Source organism: Cygnus atratus, chromosome 14 (assembly GCF_013377495.2).
Source record: "Cygnus atratus isolate AKBS03 ecotype Queensland, Australia chromosome 14, CAtr_DNAZoo_HiC_assembly, whole genome shotgun sequence".
NCBI lineage: Eukaryota > Metazoa > Chordata > Aves > Anseriformes > Anatidae > Cygnus > Cygnus atratus.
The window spans coordinates 15,492,164-15,511,893 of NC_066375.1; the positions used below are offsets into that span (position 1 = coordinate 15,492,164).

The following is a 19,730-nucleotide window of genomic DNA, read 5'->3' on the forward strand; positions in this document are numbered from 1 at the left end:
GAGCCTGGATAAACTACCAGAGGAAGGTGGATGGATCTTCAAATGCACATGTAACTGCCCAATGAACATTTCATTTCTGTGGGTGAGCTTGGTCAGTGCTGTTAAGGAGGAGTCACCTTTAGGCTAGCCTGGTCAGGACTCATGCAGATAGAAATGAGGTTTCCTCCCCCACAGACTTCACCATGTAACAGACAGGGCAAGACAACACAATGCTCACATCTGAATCAAAAAGTTCTGCATTTGGAGAAGAAAGTTCAGCAGTTAAAGCTGAGTGAATTAGAATTTCTCACCTAAACTTGCCCATATGTTTATCCAGTATTGATTACAAGTCAGCCGCAGGTCTGACTTGCGAAATGAGGTACTTTGCTAAGAAATGACAGTGAGGAAGGCACTTAAAAACCAAGGATAAGGAAGTTGCATGTGCAGCAAAGCAAATGCCAGAGAAAAAATCTCAAATATTTTTATAGTATCCATTGCCAGCAGTGCTTTATACCTTAAGACTTAAGAGTACAGTTATATGATGTACTTGGATCTTCTTCCTCTTTTTCAGCAGGCATGAGATGTCCCAGAGTAAGCTGTAATCAGAGTAAGGAGTCAGAATTTGGAGCTCCATGTGGACCTCAGCCATTTAGGAGCATTTGCAAGTAGCAACCCAAATCTCTGACTTTGCTAATGCCCAGACAGGTAGGCAGTGAACAAGAGAAAGCTGTAGCTAAGCCAGGTGGCTGCTTGTCTTAATGTAATTGAAAACTTATTTTTCATTGGTTACTTTTAGTGGCCTACAACATTGGTTATTTTTAGTGGCCTTTATTTATTAGAATAAAGTTCATGTCTCAAAAGCAGACATGCTGCTGTCTGGTCAATATAAAAGGGAAGACTGGTGGAGGCATAAAAAAGGGGTAAAAAACAACCTGGAAGCAGACCACCCCACATGCTCTTCATCGTCTGAAGAACCACTTACTTATCCTAAAATCAAAGCCTACAACTGTATTAAAGGTGAAATGGCCTGCCCTTTGTAGCTCTGTAGGAAAGGTTCTGAGCCTATGCTAAGCAGGATCAGTACTGGAAGCCTCTACCAGAGTGTTTTAAAACTAATGCAGCATCTTGAAATATGTAGTGTTCATTGACCATGCTCCAGTGAGTATGAGGTTAGTTCTTATTCTGGCACTTCTTAAATGTTGAAGAACTGAGCGCAACCATGACTAAATTAATAAATAGATAAAAAGGCACCTAAAACTCGAAATAAGGCACTGAGACACTCAAAGCTGTTCATCCCCCTCCAGGATTAAATGGCCATTTTTGTTTTAAAGCATTGTGATGAACCAACATCTCTTACCAAAATATTTTGTAATAACAGTCTAGAGGTTTTATTACAAAAGATCTGATTTAAAGCTTTGTTGGTGTATTATTCTAAGGTACTACAGTTCATAAACGCAAGATGTTCATTGTTTGGGTATTCATCCAGCTGTTAATATTCATTTCCAAATTTAAATTAAAACACAAGAATCTCTACCGTTTTGCCCAAATTTAGCAGCCATGTGACAAGGTCAACACATTGCTGTGACTTCATTCACATCTCTTACTATTATTTACTCCTAATTTTTGTCTGAAGATCTGGAAAACATTTTTTAAGTTATTCTATGACCGCAGGTGATAGAATTAATCTAACGTAATATGTGATATTAAAGGGGCTGGTTGTCTGGAGATCAAATGTCAAGATTCCTTTTTGCTCTTACATCTCCCTAACTGTGTACAAGAGGTGCTTCTGGTGTCTGGCCCTTGAGTGACTTTACCTTCTCTTAATTGCTAAGGTCTATCGCATTTGCTCTCTGCCATAGCTTCTGTCTCATCATGTAATTTTCATGTTTGCTTAAAAAAAAAGTCCGAGCCTTTTAAAGACATGAGAGCCCTAGTTTTCCTCTCAAAGCTGCATTTAGTAAATTATTAACGATGAGGATGTGTAAACACTCAAACATCAGATTTAACAAGATTTTTGCTAAGCACTCCTTGCTGTTACACCCAGCCGTTATTCTAGCAATGTATGACATATGTGGGCATTTTTAGCCCCCCTCCCGGTGCTGCTGTAGCTCTCGCAGAAGGCAGCCGGGCAGGAGGCTGGGAAGCCCTCAGTGGTGTCTGGAGCACGGTGAGCAGCAGCCTTGTCCCTTGCATCCAGGACATCCCCTCTCCTGCACTGTGGAGAACCAGCAGGGCAGTGACCCTCCCTTGGTGCTTCACTTTCTAGAATTTCCTGCAGTCCTCTGAAGCTGAGTCCTGCTGAAGCTGAGTTTTTAGAAATATTGATAGCCCCAAACAAGTTTTGTGTCTCTGACAAATGACAGCTGATATCGCATTAAGGGATGATGCACCCTGTGTCTCTCATTTTTAAAAGTTTTGGTTCTGTAATGGATTTGTTGCTATATGGAACACACGCACAGAGTCTTTTTCAAGGAAATAAACCCCAAACCCCCGCTGCATGCTGCTATATTGATCTGCTCTAACAACTAGCCTGTGGAGGCTTATTTGTTTTTCCTTCGAAATGAGCATGACTTACGCAGTATTAGCTCCATAGAAGTAAAACCACGATGTACGTGAGCCTATGTAAAGCTCGGTCCTGTGTATAATGCCCATCGTGGCAGGTGCCCCAGGCAGCAGGGCCATCGGGGCTGCCCATGGTGGCACCGTGGTGGTGTCCCTGTCCTCCGGGAAGGAGGCACAGCAGCCTCTGTGTCCCCCCAGCACTGCCGGCTCACAGAAGGGAAGAGGTTTGAGGTCTGGTCGTGAGTGATGGCCACCATCAGAGGTAACTTCCAGCCCTTATTGCAGGCCAGGGACAGAAGGCAGCAGCTACTTATTGATCCTATTTCACCTGCAGCATTTAGGTGGATGCTCACCTTCTGCATCCCCTCTACGCCGTGCTCTTACGTTTCAAAGTTCTGATTATTTAAATAAAATTTCCCTGTATTTTTTTCTCTATAAATGCCTTGGTTTCAGATTTTCCACAGTTTCATATTAAAATTTTAATGGTGTGATTCCCTATTAATATTCCTAATACAATTCCCTAGTTTGGTTTGTTATCAATAGGGTGAATGATTAGTAACACCTTGGGATTAGAGCTTTTCTTTATGTGTGGTATTTGATCCTCGTGAACCTGAAAATAACAATGAATAGAACAAAGATGTAAGTAAGTGGAAACCTTTCAATAATGTAAAAACTACTACAGTTACTACAGTAAATAACTTTCATATTCTCTAACACCCATTTTATCTTCCTCATTTCTTCCCCTTTTCCCCTTTGGGGCGATGGCAGAGGAGAACAACAGATGGTTATCAGTCAAGAGTAACTAGGGAAACCACAAAACCTGCCCCAATTGCTATGGAGACAGCCATTTATGTGCTTGGTATGCACTATTTGTTACATCAGCAACCAGAAATAGGGTTTTTTGTTTTAATTGTTCTAAAGCCCCTGATATTGAAAGGAAATCTTGGTTCTGTGTGTATTTATACTTGCGGCAAGAGGCAGGACTCAACCTGTTCATTTGTTACCTCAATTTTACATTAATATCATCTCTGGTTTTTTGACAGCAACATTTTGAATTGAGTTAAATAATGAAACTTAGACCAAGTGCTTCATACTTTCAAACAGTCTGCAGAGTAAATGTTTATAAGGAATTCCCCTCCCCGATATTCCTCCCTCCTTATTTAACAGCCTGGCAGCATGGCTCTGGGTATGACCGAAGACTGGGAACATGACTGTGCCCGATTATTTCATGCAGACAAGTTGTTTTTGCCCAATGCTTCCACCACAGCTTTTGGTAAAACCACATCTCTTTTTTTTCTTTTTTTTCTTTCCTTTTTTTTTTTTTTAATGGAATTTTGGAACACTTATTAAAATCCCAGAGGGAGATTTCAGCTGGATCACTGCAGCTCTGTTATCTGTGTTTCACACCACCAATTTACTCCACTTGGGAATTATTTTAACACTGAATTTAATGTATCAATTCCTCAAATTTTATAATACAAGAAAGCTTTTATAAAATGTTTTTAGTAATGCTTCAGTAAAGAGTACAAATTGTAAATGGAAAACGCATTAAAAGCTACTTTGAAATAACTTTATATTATTTCAGTTTAATTGAATTTAGTATTAGTACAGACTACCATCTATTACCACTTACAGTGCATTCATTATCGACTTAAGGATAAGTTCTTTAGCTTGGTTTGTGAGAAATTCTACAGAGATGTATCAAGTGGCTTTTTTATTATTATTTTTATTTTTAACATTTTCAAAGGTATGTAAGGAATGGCTTGGAGACTGGATAATAAATGTTGTAGAGTGCCCATCTAATTCTTACAATTTATTGAACAGCCTCTTTAATACTAGGGTACAAATATTATGGGACAGTGATTGCACAGACCCAGCAGTTTCTATTGGAAAAAAAAATGGAGAAGGTTTAAGGAAAATGTTATTTCCAAAGGAAATTGAGGTTCCTTTGGATACTTAATTAAAAAAATCCATTTTCTTCTAACTACAGTTCAATAAGTATTTACCTTCCTTTGTATTGGCTATTGAAAAATCATCTGTTTTAAATATTTTTGTAAGGCAATGCATTTAACACGGACACTTAAATACGCGGTAGAAGATTTTATTAACCAGGAAATGCTCAGTCTCAGATCTATAACAGTAGTAATCTCTGATCTGTAACAGTGGAACTTTCTTAAATACGCAATTAGTCGATGAGCACTTATGTTAAACGTCTAAAATATGAGAAATCTGACAAGTATTTATCATACTACCTGTTAAGGCAGGCTTTTATTTAAATATTTAACTAGATTCTGAACAAAATATATAAAGAAGTTATACTAATTAAACTAATATCACTGTGTAATTAAAAACTAGCTTAACATTTGATCTCTGCAGTGGCCTCAGTATTGTTTGTAACTGAAAGCAAGAAAAACAAGAATACAACGCTCTCTGAAGCAAAGTACAAACCACTGATCATAAAGCTTGGTGTTGTGAAGTGCTCAGTGTTCGATACTTGGAGGACGTCTTCATGTATCTGTGTGTGGCAAATTGCAGAAAAGGCAGTGTAAGCTCTTACATATGGCATCAGGTTACTTAGTGTTATATGAATAACGATTGCCAGTAATATATAAATATAGGTTTCTAAACAGTTGCTAACTTTTAATGTTAGTAACAGATAATTTCAGGTTTGGAAATTCTCATTCTGAATGAATTCAATTTGTTCATTATAATATTTTATAACAGTTTTGGTTTTAATCTTAAGTCCAGTATCATGATAAAAGTTACATTAGTTTTATTATTGATTTTTCTCTCTCAAATGTAATTGAAAACAGAAGTATCGTTGTGAAAAAAAAAAATCCAAATCATTTTATTTAAAGGCTTATTTGAAATGGCAAACCCATATCAACATTTTAAAATCTTATTCCTTCCAAATGTTCTTTGAAATTTAACTCTCCAGTATGATAGATAACATAGAAATCTAAAAGGATAAGCCAGAGTTATAGTCTGTCAGAGGGAACTGTCTTTTAAACAGTTAACGTAGTGTCTTGACTAAGCCATAGAATTTCTTGTGATGTAAATCGGTTACAATGCAGCATTAGTTTTCATTTCATAGAAAGGTGATGTCTCCATTTTTAGCTTTATTTTTTTTTCTTTATAACATAAATTTTAAAGACAGATGATGATCTGTTGCATGCAATTTAGTCACATAATCTTCATGTTTTTAATAAAAACTGAGACTGGCAATGGAGTCACGGGGCCATACATATGGCATTATGTATTATAACTATCATATAAAAGATGCCTTTTTCTCCAAACAGTTTGGTACATTCTAACATTATTTGCAAGCATTTGTCACACTTCACCTAAATCCCATATACCCACTAAATATTTTCCTTGCTCATGTGTTTTGCTCTGCTCTCCGAGGTTTTCTGGTGTTGCTCTTTGTAGCTGTTAGCATTGTCTAGTTGCTAATTGCCTGTCACGGAGATCTCGGATCCTTGGAGCCTCCTGGGTGAGGTCAGAGGAGGTAATTCAATCACGCGTGTGCTGCTGGCTTTCCCAAGCGGGGATCTCAGCTCACTGACGTTGGAGCAAGAGCCCTTTTGACAACGTCACTGAGCCCAAGTCTGGTGCTTTGTGTCTAACACATGAGGGATTCAGCATTGAAATCCAAACATGTGCTGTCACCCAAATAAAAGCCAGTGTCCATCTAACCTGGCAAAAACTTTGAAATTCAAAGTTTGGCGGCATTTTCTTGTTCACACCTTTCTTATAGCTCTTATAATATGTCATTCCTACTCTGTGGCTATCACACAGCTCCATCTTTGCAGTTTCATTCATTGTAGAAGCCTCTTCAAACTTTTTCAGCATGAGAACATGTATTTTCTTCAGAGGCAATCGAATCATTTGATAGTTATAGATAAAGCCTGAGATCAGTGCTTTATTCTTGCAAAAGGCAGGAGCAAGCAGAGGAATAAAAGGTGACTTTGTCCATTGCAAAATTGTGTCTAAAATCCGAGCAAGTGTCATCTTAACTTTTTTTTTTTTCTTTTTAACAATTGCATTACACCATTAAATGCATAACAGATTGTAATGTTGAGGAGAAAAAGATCTTTTAGAAAAAGGATGAACACTGAGAAATAGAGGTGATGTTTAAATCTGAATAAATGCTTCTGTTGGCTGAGGCCAGTTTTGAAATCAACCTGAGACCGGCATAGCGTTCCTGATTTCAGGTAATGGTGCTAACGGGGTGTGGATGCCCCGTGCAGAAGGCAGCAAGGAAAAGAAACCAGAGGAGTGTAACATGTTCTTCAAGGAAATGTACGTGCTAGCTGTTCTTGAATACCGATTTTTTAATTTTTCTAAAGTTGAATTTTTATACTCTCTGCATATGATTAGTGTTACTCAGATAAGATGTTCTCCGAGGGGTGGTGGGCATGTCTGTTCTGTATTGAAGAGCTGCACGCAGAGCATGCCTGCTTTGAGTATATGGTCTGTCTGCTAGCCCACGTCATGGGCTTTTTATTTTGTCTTCAGAGATACAAAAGGATCTGTTCAACACCTATCTATGGCTTTCTGTAAGGCTGTACCTGAAGTTTCCCAACTTTAAACTAATACATTGTCTTGCAAGGAAGACATTGTTTAGACTTTGAATTCTCAAATCCCCAGTCTCTGCTTAACCACTCACTGGGCTGCTATGTGAATGCAAAGAAATAGAATTTCCATTTTTGCACATAGAGAAATAATGGGGAGGTGAAGGGTCTTAAATACTGTCATGCTTAATTTTAAGACAGCTAATAGTTGCGTTCCTTTTGGGAAGAAATTCTCATGCTTAGAGTTAAACACAGATGTGAATGTCAGGGCGTGATAGATATCAGGAGACAGAAGCTGTCTGCTATCAAGAAGTGCTAAGCATGTGGAGGCCTCCCAGAGACTGTGCAGATTTAGTTTATGGGGCACACAGAATTAGACTGCGTTGAATGTAAAGTGACGTCTCTAATGAATATTTTCCAAATTTACTGAACATCCTAAGTGCATGTCTTCTGTCGTGTCTAGAGGTTTCCCTTACAGTGGTCCTGTGCATTAATCACATGGGCTAAACTTCGTTGTTAGTGTTAGCATGACGGGACCTATAGAAATATGATTAAGATTGTCATTATGCATTTTCAACAAAAATCAATCTATAAGAGTAGCATTTTTTTAAAGAAAGCAACACACCACATATGAAGCTTTTTAATAGAAGGCTTTGTGACTAGCATGCTGGGTTTATTTGCTTGCTTTAGTGTATCTGGCAGAAAAATCAATATTACAGTGTAACTCAGATAAAAATAGGCAATATATAGTACTTCCCATAGAAGAAAAGAGAGAGGTGGTTCTCAAGTTGCTCCTGCTTTCTCTTCATCTTGCTAGTATGTGCCAACTTTATGCTTAATAAAGTATGCTTAATAAAGCCAACTGAAGTGTACAGTACTTAGTCATGCAACCAGCATTATATTTAACTCATTTGAAGCTTATTCCTGAATCCACCATCTTTTCCATTTGAGCAACAAATTTTTAACAACCCACACAATTAAACATTGATTGCATAAAAAGTCACTCTACAGCCACTTTGTTTTGCCAGCAGTCAAAATTATATAGATAGTACGATCTTTGCAGGGTGGTGGGAGAGGCAGAGAGGACATAAAGAAATAAGTGTTTATATAGTTGTATAGATACATATATACAATACACATGAGCTGTCACGCTAAAAAATATCCCTTTGGGGGATTTTAAATTCTGGTATTGGTCAGTGTAGGCGACATTGCTGAAAGTTTTGCTAAATTCAGCATGTTCTCTGAAGTTATGAGAGCTATGAGAAACCTTAGCTGCCTTTATGCTTGCTAAGCTTTTTAGTAGACCTTGTAGTCTGTATGGTATTTCATGTACTTAAAATGATAAAGAAAATGATGTTCATTGACAGCAAACCAAGGATAACTTTCCTATAGTCTTCAGACACAACCATATCCTATATACTCAGTGTTAGTGGATTAAATTCAGTCTGTATAGGGATGTGTAAAGATTATATCCAACGTGGCTATTTTTAAACCTTTGGATTGCCTTGTGCTTTTTACCCCAAAAGAGATTTCTGTTTGTTTTCATTGTTTTGTAATTATACTGTAGTGCTCTGCCTGTGCTTTGCTGTTGTGCAGCAAGAAAGTTGTTGTGACGAATGTTTATTTAGTCCAAAGTTAAGGTACAGCAAATTGGAAGAAGTTGGCAAAACTATGGAAATATATTATGTATACGTGTAATATATTTGCTACCTGCGTATGTATAGTTATTGTTTTGTAACAGCAACTAGAAACTGCAGTGCAATCTCTGTATCTTTGTTCATGATACTTTACACAAACAGGACAAATGATCCCAGCCTCACCAATCTGAAGTTTATACTAAGCAAATCACAGCTACAGAATCAGGAGCTTGCATTATATATATATATATATATTTATTTATTTATTTTAAATTTATTTTATGAAGTGCGGACATTGTACTTACACATGAGTAGGTACATAATTGTATTTCTTTAAGCGTAAAATTTAAGGGATCAGATGTTAAAAAATGTAATCACTGAATTTTAAATTACAACTTACAATTTTAATTTTCTAAGCAAGAAAGGCAGATGTAGCTGTACTGCTGTATCCACGTATATTGTAAAATATATTTAAATTGTGCGTATGTAGGGAAACAAATGAGAGAACTCCACATTCCAAATATTAAATTACACATTTTGAAGCAGAATAGTGTTTTAAGTGTATGTGCGTATAATGCTTCCTGTCGCTGGGCTGCTCTCCCTGATGGAGTTAGACAGACCCTGCATTTAGTCAGAAATCTTTCAATAGAATGGGCTACCAGATGGGACCAGTAACAATGCAGAGAGGCATCGAACCACCACAGACATTTGGTGCTTAGAATAATAAAAAGACTATAAAATTAGATTAGTTGAGTCTAATTTGGAATTGGTATATTCCCTATGCACTCTCACAGCTCTCAGGCAGATAAAGCCTGGAGATTTAGTACTGTCAGGACAGAGGACTCCAACTTCCAGTAAAAGAAGAAAAGGCATTCTGGGAGGTCACGGAGGGCAACACAGTGACCTCCAATGATTTACAGGCCTTTAGCTTAATGAAATTGTTTCAGTGACATGACGGTAAAAGCTCATAATGGATTGGATGCCCTAATGTAATGAAATTACTCCCTTCTGCCTTTAAAAAAAAAAAAAAAAAAAAAGGCGCAATTAATATTTACTGAGACCTGACAGGCTTCAGTGTGCGGTAGCGTGCAGCGCTGTCAGCCAGCAGTGCCAGAGCCGGAGCAGCGTGGCAGGCTGAGCAGCCCTGCGCCGGGGCGGCGAGCAGGCGCTGTGAGGAGGTGGAGGGACCCCTCGGGGCCGGGGAAGCCCCCCACCCGGCTCTCCAAGGCAGCTCTGCCCACACCGGCCAGCCTTCATCCTCTCCCTTCCTTTCTGCAGGCAACTGGACAACAACCAGATCAGCTGCATCGAAGATGGAGCCTTCCGAGCCCTGCGCGACCTGGAGATCCTGTGAGTTGACTTGGCGCTTTGCTGGGGCGGCGGGGGGTGCCTCTCCCCGGGCTGCGGTGCCAGGGGGAATCCAGGGGCTTAATCCACTGCCCTCCCACCGGTGGGATAGGTAGCGGAGTGAAATGTCACGCTAATTAAACCACAGTAGATGACTTGTCTGTTACCGCTCCCAAGGAGCGGGGAAATTGCTGCTCTCGCTGCTGCATGGAGCAGATGGGGTTCAGCAGTATGCAAAGTGCGTGCGATGTGCACTCTGCAGCCAACACCAGCCCAGGTCTGCGTAATGTTGCGTAGCAGACGGGTAGCAGGTTCGGAGGGAGCAATGTTATGAGGTATCTGACAACTGACCTAGACAAAAAGCTGTTTAAAAGGTGTTTGGTATGTAAGAGGGAGGAGAGACTGGGGCTTGGCAGGATTGTTCAGTGCAGTCATTGGCTTTTGGGGAGGATCCTGCTCCGAGGGCTGAAATAACACCACGTTGTACTCTTCCAGTGCCACAAACTTTACACATTGGCTGTTAAAGCTGCAGCACAGTTGATTAAAAAAAAAAAAAAAAAAGACAGTGGAATCTGACTGTAACCGAGAAAAACTGCTTTAGATATAGAGCACTGCTGTTGTAATGTAAAATCCAATATTACCCAGAACTCAGTATCAGAGCAGATAATTTCCTTATTACTAACAGGTACTTGTTCACATAAAGAGACCTCTTCTGGGACATAGTTGGACCATATGAACTGATATAAAGCTTTTCCTGTTACCTGAAAGTTAACACTGCAGAGCTGCAAGCATTAATACATCTGAAAGCACTCAGTCCTATGCCAGAAAGGAATGGTGGCAGTGGGTCTAGGGGACAGGAACACTCCTGAGGAACACTCTTCACATCTGGAGTGAAGTTAATGCTGGTGCAGCACTGAAATGGCCTACACTTAAATACAGTAGGCAAGGCCCGCTCAGACTGCTGACAAGGTTGCCCTCAAGTTCAGTGGTATGAAACAGCAAATGGTAGGTGGTTAAAGGCTGCACCTGCTTCGTGCAGCCCTGGCAGCTGCAGATTCATCAGACTCAATGCATCGCCTTTGGCGTCTGAGAACAGGCGATACAACAGGCTTTACGAGTGGCAATGTGCCATAAACCAAAGTTGTGTTTTTTTTAACATGCATGTGATAATACTGTGAAGTCTTCCCCAAGGGCTGTAGCCACCTTGGACTGATGCTCAAAGGATTTTTGCCATCGGCAGCAGCAGAAGCAAGTTCAGTTTGCTGAGAGACCTAGGAGTGGTGTCTGTGCCTGTCTGTCTGTCGTAATCATCCGAGACAGCCGTGGTCCCTCTCCCTCCCAAGCTGGGACGTTGTTATTGATCATATACTGTGTGTTGCTCACATTGAGCTAACAGAGGTATCTGAAGAGTTTCTTACATGGGAGCTTACATTATCGAGTATTGTTTGAATTCTATATTAATAGCCCTTTCAAGGAAAAGCAGTGAGTTGCCATTATAAAGTTTTACTTGTCTGTGTGGTAAAAGAGTCCACTGTGTGGTGGAAAAAAAGGAAGAAAGGAGAAAAAAAAAACCCTATATGTTCTCTGCAGTGGGAGAATCAGTCCTCCACTGACACTAGACTGTGCTATAACTTCTGCTACAGTAGACTGGACATAAATGGAATCTTTTTTTTTTTTTTTTGTAGTATACCAAGTTCTGCAGGCTCTGAAAAAGCTGCTGAAAATGCATTGCTTTTCCCCAGGATGTTGAATTAGTTTAGTGGTTAATTCTACACCAGGTATTTGTGGGTGGGAGAAGAGGAAGATTTCTTTCCACTGTATAAAGTACATCATATTCAATTCTTTAATGCATTTTTAATTTTCATCACAGGCATACTGCTACAAGACAGATCAATCCTAATTCTAAAAAATTAGAAAATAGGATTGATAATATCTATTTCTAAAGTTAGTTTTCTCTCAGTCACGTAATTTGAGTTGTATACTTCAAACTTCATTTGATTTTTTTTTTCTTCAAATAAAGTTTTAGCATTTAAATATCTAACAAAATACATTTGCTTAATGCCTCCTGGGATATCATATCTTTAGTTATAAAACAGTCATAAATGTAAAAAAAAAAAAAAAAAAAAAAAAAAAAAAAGGAAAAGAAAAAAGTTAAATCATTTTTAACCATCAAAGAATATTATCAAGTGAAACCAAAGGACTTCAAGATAACATTTCAGAGCAGAGTTTGCCACTGTATATTTTATGCAAATATATTTATATATTTTAACTCATAATGCAATATGTAGAAAATATTTAATTATTCTGAAAAAAAAGTAATTATCTGTTTGAACAGCTTGCAAAGGTACCAAATTATTTACTTCTTTAACTTACTGAAATCTTGTGACCTTTTTGATATCAAACATTTACATTTCTGCATCTTTTCTCTACCTACCCGTCTGTCTACAGAATTCTAAATTTCTGTAGATTACTTGGGGCAGAGACAAAATGCTTAGTGGTACCCAGAAATTAAATTAACACTTAACCTTAAAAACATTTTGGTTTCTGGATTGCATTCTTCATTCAACTTGAATTCATCAAAAAATATGACTGTAAGGAGTTTGGTGATTTGGTAGATGTAGGAATGGAAAGAAATTGTGCAATTATCCTCCAAATCACAGAGCACTCCATGGTCCGTGTTATTTATTTCTGCTTGTCAAGCAAGCTGTCTTCATGTACTGCTTTTATTTTCTTTTTAAAAGTGATAAGTTTCTATCCCAACAAACAGCACTGAGGCAGAGATGAAAACATTACTGAAATTCATTACTAATGCCAGTCCTTTAAACAGCGCACTGTGCTGCTGACTTCATATGGAGCTTGGATCAGACCCCGGCACTGACTGTGGCTCCCAGTACCAGCAGTCTTTTGATCACGTCTCTGTGTATGAGCTTCAGTGTTTCAGGGGCCCCAAAAAGTGCCCCTGATCCTGTGATCTGACATCTTTAGACCATAATACAGATGCACAGTGCTGCTGGTGACTGCGAGTTTGGATTAAAAAGCTGTGAAAATGTTGCGAACTCAGTGCTTTGGTGCCTTCTGTTGATTGTCTTTGCCCCTGCAGCAAGGTGAAGATAATGTCTGAGAAATGACACACAACTGACAGCTTACTTAAGCATTGTTTCTTTGTAGCTTTGGATTGAGGCTGCTTTTGTTCATTTTTGCATCAGACTTTCTGTACTGCTTCCCCTAAAGATTTGTTTCTGTTGACAAGGTAGGGTTTTTCTTGTTGACATCCCTCCTTTCTCCCTTTTTGTAAGATGGTAAAACATACTTCCTTGGGTTTGTTCTTGCATTTCAAGAGATAGGAAGGTGTGTGCAACCGCTAATATAGCAATAACATATGGCAGTGTCATGTATTTTTAAAGGAGTGATGCAAGTTATTGATTAACTTATGACCTGTTGGAATAGCAATGTGCACAAAAGTTGAAGAAAATTGGTGAGAAACTTTCACTAACCGTTGTTTTTAGTAGAAGGTTTTCTGCTCTGTTTAATTTTTAGTTGTGTCCTCTGGCAATACCTGGCAATAACAGTGTTATTGAGAAATATTTATTACTGTAGCTGTAAGCGAGTTACGATTATTTACCAAAAAAAAAAAAGAAAAAACCTTCAAAATAATTGTCCACTATTCCCTATGGGGTGTGGCAATAAGACATACCCTTTATAGATTACAAATGTGTTACACCATAGCTTCATATCCAAATGTTCAACCATACAATGCATAGGAGATAAAACTATTTCAGAGTTCAGAATTTCACCTTCAGTCTCATTGGATATATAAATAAAAGGAATTAATTTCAAGATGATTTGAAAAGCCCAGTCAAACGGGATAAACCATTATGATGGAGCAAATGATCATGCTGCTGTCGTTAGTCTGTAAGTGCTGAACAATACTTCATTCTTAGGATCCATTTCTCAGCAAGATACAGAACTCAATGTAGCAAAAAAAACCTTTTTATTTATTTATTTATTTCTAATGGAATAGGTTGGAAACTGTGTGGTGACATGGTAGTAGTGCCATGTGGACAGGATAGAAAGAATTATGAGTCATTGTTGGCAACTTACCTGGAGCATTTTCCTTGTTTTACATTGTAAAAGCTGCTTTTCCTCCTACTTTAAGATGATAGCTAATAGAGACGGAAGCTTGAACATGTTTTATTCATTGCATTTTTTTCTGGGGAAAAAAAATAAATAAATAATCCTAAACCAAAAGATGTTATCGAATCGAGCTAATATGAAGAGGATTGTTGATATAATTTTGTTAAAGAAGGTAAATGTGTTCTGACTTTACAGATCTAGCATTGAATAACTTAGGGTTTTGCTTGTTGTTAGTTGTGTTAGTTGTAGGTCTTACACATCTCACAGCCTTAAAAAATCCTCTTTCCTGAGCTTCACCTGCTTTTTGATATGAATGAGCACTGACTGCCATTAAGAGTCTAGCAACAAAATATGCATGCAAGAATCCACCATTCAACTCTGAGCAGTCTAGTGTGAAAAATCGTGATAATTCATGCACAAGTAATACTGAAGAAGTACAAGCACAGTCACCCAAATATCCACGACAGTTTGAAACCATAACTTTAATTCCAAATGAGCCCTAAATATTTTATCTTAAAAAAAAAAAAAAAGGTAAGAATAAATGAAAACACTCCACCCACCCTTCCATCTCTGAAATCTTAACATAAAACTAATAATAGTTGAACCTAGAAACTGCAGTTGCTATATCAGCATTTGAGTATATCCTTTTTTCCACAAAGTGCTTCTGTCTTGCTTGTTGAATGCCTCCGCGATAAATGCCCAGGAGCACGCAGTGCTACATGCTGTTTTCTTTCAAACTCTAATTCAGCACCGAGTTGTGTTGCGTGGGACACATCCGTTCTGCCATCCAGACTGGTGGTCTGCATCCCCCAGTTCTTCTGTATGTTGGGTAAAGCATCCATTCCTAGCAAGTATTTTACAAATGCACTATGGTTACTCATGCTTTCATTTTTCAATCCCATGCATTCCTGTTATAAAGGATTGAGTTTCATAAAAAATTTAGTAATATTTGAAATTTCACATAGAGTTGCTATGGATGCATGAGCTTATAAAACACCGCTTTTTTGTCCTAACAAACTTTTAAGAACTTTTATGAAAATTAATTGTTATTTTCTGTTACAGCCAGGATTTAATTGTTTCCTATGGCTGTCATCTGTACACTGAACATCCAGTTATACGATCAGTTTTGCTTATTTGCAAAATGTTATTCTGGGCATGTCTTCACTAGATAGAAGATTTTCATTTGCCTTCCCAACCTGGAGAGTCAGGGAGCTAAAGTCATGACATAATTCTAAATATATGAGATGTCATTGCTTAATGAAAGCCTGAAAATGCCACACAAATGTGATTTCCTCCTCTATTTTGCTGGAAATTATGATAGGTTGAGGCAATCAGGATCAAATCTGAACTCTGTAAATTCCTATAACTGATACCAAAATACCTAAATACAATAACGAAAATGATATTTCTACTAAAAAAGTTGTGCATAGCTGCTTTACATATTAATACTTGAGTACATTAAAATTGGAATGATTAGCCTTTTTTTTTAAACTTGAGGATATATGTTATTTTAAATGTATGTAAATTAATAAAAATTAATTAAAAATCTTTAGTTATTTCATCAGTCAGCATGTGCATAGTGTGTGTGTGATAAAAACAAAACTGGAGTAGTTATTGGCAGCGTATGAGTAATTGAATTGTCTACCCATTAGTTGAAATTCCCAAAACACAGAACAGAGCTTGGATTTTCTAAGATTATCCCCATTTTCTGTGCACAGGTTGTATTGCAGAATGTCAGGTTATGTCAGAGGAAGAATAAGTCAGTTTGGCAATTGAGAAAGGGTGCACCCCGAGCATAGAGGTATCAGTGGACAAATGATAATTTTCTTTTTTTCTTTACTCCATTCCTCATTCAACTGTCCAGTAGTTTACATCCTTCCCATTTTTCCTGGCTCCTGTATCATTAATAATCTTTAAGGGAATGAGAAATGCTCCCGAATACTGCTGTTACTCTTTTAAGTTTTCTGTTATATAAATCAGTTGGCAATGAGATTAACTACAGAAAGGCTTTTTTCTGGAGAACTTTTTAGAGAGCTACTGAACCCCAATGGACCCTGGTGAAATGAGATAAATAGTTAGCATGAATAGACAGAGGAAAGATGGGGTACTCACACAGTTGCTTGATAAGGAATGTTTTTATTTGCTGATATATTTCTGTGGGAGATCTGGCATCACTGCTCAAGATATGGAAATGAAATCCGAGATAACCTCTGTTCTACAACTTATTACAAAATGTGAGGTTGGAAGTAGAGCATGGTGAAAGGAACACTATCCAGATGGCACCATGGTGACAGGCTTTATATCAAAGACCAGCTGAGATAAAATAAGAGCAGGCAATTGAGGCCCTCTGAAAATCAGTGATGCCTGTTACAGATGTAATGTAACTCTCTCTTTATGGGGGGAATATATTTGCATAAATTCATTGATCAGTGATTTTTCTAATCCTGTAGTGTTCCAGACATGTCTCAGCAAATTGATGAACATTTTTATCAGTCCTCAGTGTGGGTGCCATATTATATTATATATTGAGAAAATATGTTTTTCTCTCCTGGAACATATGCAGTATTTGAATGCTGTGCTCATTTTCCTTTCCTGCTCCCATTAGGTTGGAGGTTGTTTTTTTTTTTTTCCTTTAAGAATAGCCTGGAGCCCTGCAGGCTGCAGAACTTATCAAGATAAGAGCAGCGCCAGGTTAGAATTATTAGTTTCATGAATCACTGACCAATGTGCTTTTTGAGAAAGCCCAGGTTTATAGCTCGCATAGTGTAAATCCTTTACTGGCACTGCAATCACTGCGCTGAGAGACTCCGAAGTCAAAAATCCCTGAGACACAGGGATTTCTGGCAAACCTTTTTTCCATGGTATTAATTGTTTCATTTGTATGCTCTGCTCATCTTGTGACCTGCCCTACCTCCCCTTTGACTAATATAGTTTCTTCGTCAGTAATATAGAAGATGTAGAACAAGTATTTTGCCTGTTGAAAGTCAAATGAATGTGAATGACTTGATCCTGGGGACACTCAACTGTATATTTAATGCAGACATACAGCTGAACACCTTATCCAAAAGCTAAGCTGAAGGCTGAGATGGGAATAAAGCTCCTTGCAGATGAAGTTGAGCTGATGATGGAGTTATGAGGGGAAGTAATACGTTCAAAGTAGATGAGTAGTCACTTTATGCCATGATTCACAATTCACTGTTTGTGACTCCCCAAACAAGCTGGATGTAATCCGACTGGCATTAATAAGGTCTTTTTTGGTTGGGAGAGGAGGCTGCATGCCCGTGTGGCCGAGGCTTTGGTGTTATCAACACCCAATACACCAGGATGTCCTCAGCCCTTCTGTGACACCAAGTCCAAAGCTGGTGGTGAATGCAGCAACTGCTGCTGACTCTGGGGTCAATCACCACAATGCCAATTTAAAACAAAAATTCAAAGCATATAAAGGTTGTCGCTTTTTCTCTGCATGCAGTTAAAGGTATTGTTTGTGGTCTATAGGTGTATCAATAGTCTGCCTTTTTCAGAGGCTGCATTCGCTTCTCCGTTGTGCTGGTAGAACAACAGAGAGGCTCAGAGCTGTAGTCAATCCTTACAGAAGAGAGAGCTCAAACGCCTGGTTTCTTTGGAAATAGAGGTTACAATTGCCATGAGAGCTCTGTGTACGAGAATTGTTGGTGTGCCACATCAAGCATTGTGTCAGATATTTAACCTTGATCTGTAGTTGCTGGGATCAGGGTACTATTATTAGTATTTTCCAACATTTTTAGCTTGGACAATAATATTGTATCTGTGATAAATTTGAAATCAAAACAGTATGATGTAGATATTTGGCTTGAAAATGAAGTAGATAATTACATTTACACCTAAGCAAATGCATACGTAGAAGCTTCTTATCTAAAATCCAATAGTGTATTTTTTCTGCTATTCACAAGGTTATGCATAAAATACAAGAATATATTTTGGGTGCCTAACATAGACATGTTAAAAGAATATATGTTTTAATTAGACCTTTATGTTATGATGAAATACATGAAAAATAATTATGAAGAGTTTAAAAAGAAAGGCATATGATTAATGTAAATTACACTTTCTTTACATAGCATATCCAGTTCTGTTTAACAAACAAGAAAATTTAAGAGCTGCATTAAGGATAGAAATGTGAAATGATTTCAAAGTAATTTGAAGTCAAATAATCACAATTTCTATGTTAATTTTGTTATCATAAGTGAAGCAATTTCATGTTAACTGGTCTGATGCTTTTAAAGCTGAATTGTATTTCTTGAGTTTCTGTTTTGGGGTGAATAGGCTGAAGGCTTTGTTTCAGTATGCACGGATGATGGCTGGCCATGCTGTGGTCATCTGCAGATCCTTAGTAGCAAGATATTTTAAAACGTTCTATGTTTGGTTATCCAGAAACCTTTGTTGTAATATAGCATGTTGCTCTTGAGTATGTTAGAGATATCACAGAAAATAGCTTGAAAGAGCATCAAATGAAGTGGGCAAATAAAGCCACTGAAGGAAATAAAGAACACTACTGCCAGTAATTTTTAAAAAATTGCACATATACCTCATCTTCATGGTGCTAGCGGGTGGGAGATATCTGAGGTTTGCAAATGCCAGGCAGGCGTAGATGGGGATTTGCTTGAGGGTAAAACAAAAGAGAACGTTGTGGAAGACAGGTCGATGGCTGCGATGACGGGATATAAGAGCACGCACTGAACAAGGTCTTTGTTCACCAGATTGGTAATTTAGATTTGTTTTCGCCTCTTTTGCCATTAGAATCTTAGATTGTGTGTGTCACCAAGAGTACTTTTTTGGTGGTGGTCTAGGGAAAAAGGAGGGTGGGAAGGCTGATCTTGTTTGTGGCTTTCAGCTTTGGACTTGGCTACTGCGATCGATAAATTGCCGCATTGCAGCATCTCTGCGACGACGCCTGAAGGCCGTTGAGAAGCCCCCGTTGGTGCAAGAGGAGGCTGTAGGCTGGGCGGGCTCTGGGAGGGGGTAGTCCACTCCGCACACCCGAGCTTCTGACTGGCTCCTTGGGCAATTTCAGCAATGTCTTAAAAGGGTTGGGTCCATTTCATCTGCAAGACACCCTGTCTTCCCATCCACGGCTAGGGCGTTAGAAAGCAGGTGAGGTGCTTCAGCTAATACTTAGGCTGAAGCAGTTAGGACAGACCATCCGCAATGGCAGTTATATTTTATTTGCTAGGGGTACAGATATTACAGGTGAACAGTCAAATATGGAGAACAATTGACTCCTTTTATGTAGCTGCTTCTTGCGCTTGTAGAATATTCCTGAACAAATCGTGAGCACTTCAAATTTTTCTTCGTGTATATTTTATCTGGCACGTTTTCACTCTGGACTGAACACAAATGAAACACTGTGAGTATTTGATATTCAAATGGTTATGATTTTTTAGCTTTATTGCATACGCATGCATGAATATAAGTAGGTATCGCTGCTTCTCATGGGCAGGTGGTGTTTGGGAGAAAATTA

General features: G+C 38.4%; 1 protein-coding gene across 5 annotated transcripts in view; it reads left to right on the forward strand.

The window, feature by feature from the left end:
- The window catches only part of SLIT3 (slit guidance ligand 3), a 508,988-nt gene that overhangs the window by 278,438 nt on the left and 210,820 nt on the right, over positions 1-19,730 (forward strand). For all 5 annotated transcript variants that reach the window (XM_035562875.2, XM_035562874.2, XM_035562876.2 and 2 more), the window contains one exon: positions 10,031-10,102. In XM_035562875.2, the coding sequence (XP_035418768.1) occupies positions 10,031-10,102 (72 nt within the window). The remainder of the gene's footprint in view (positions 1-10,030; positions 10,103-19,730) is intronic.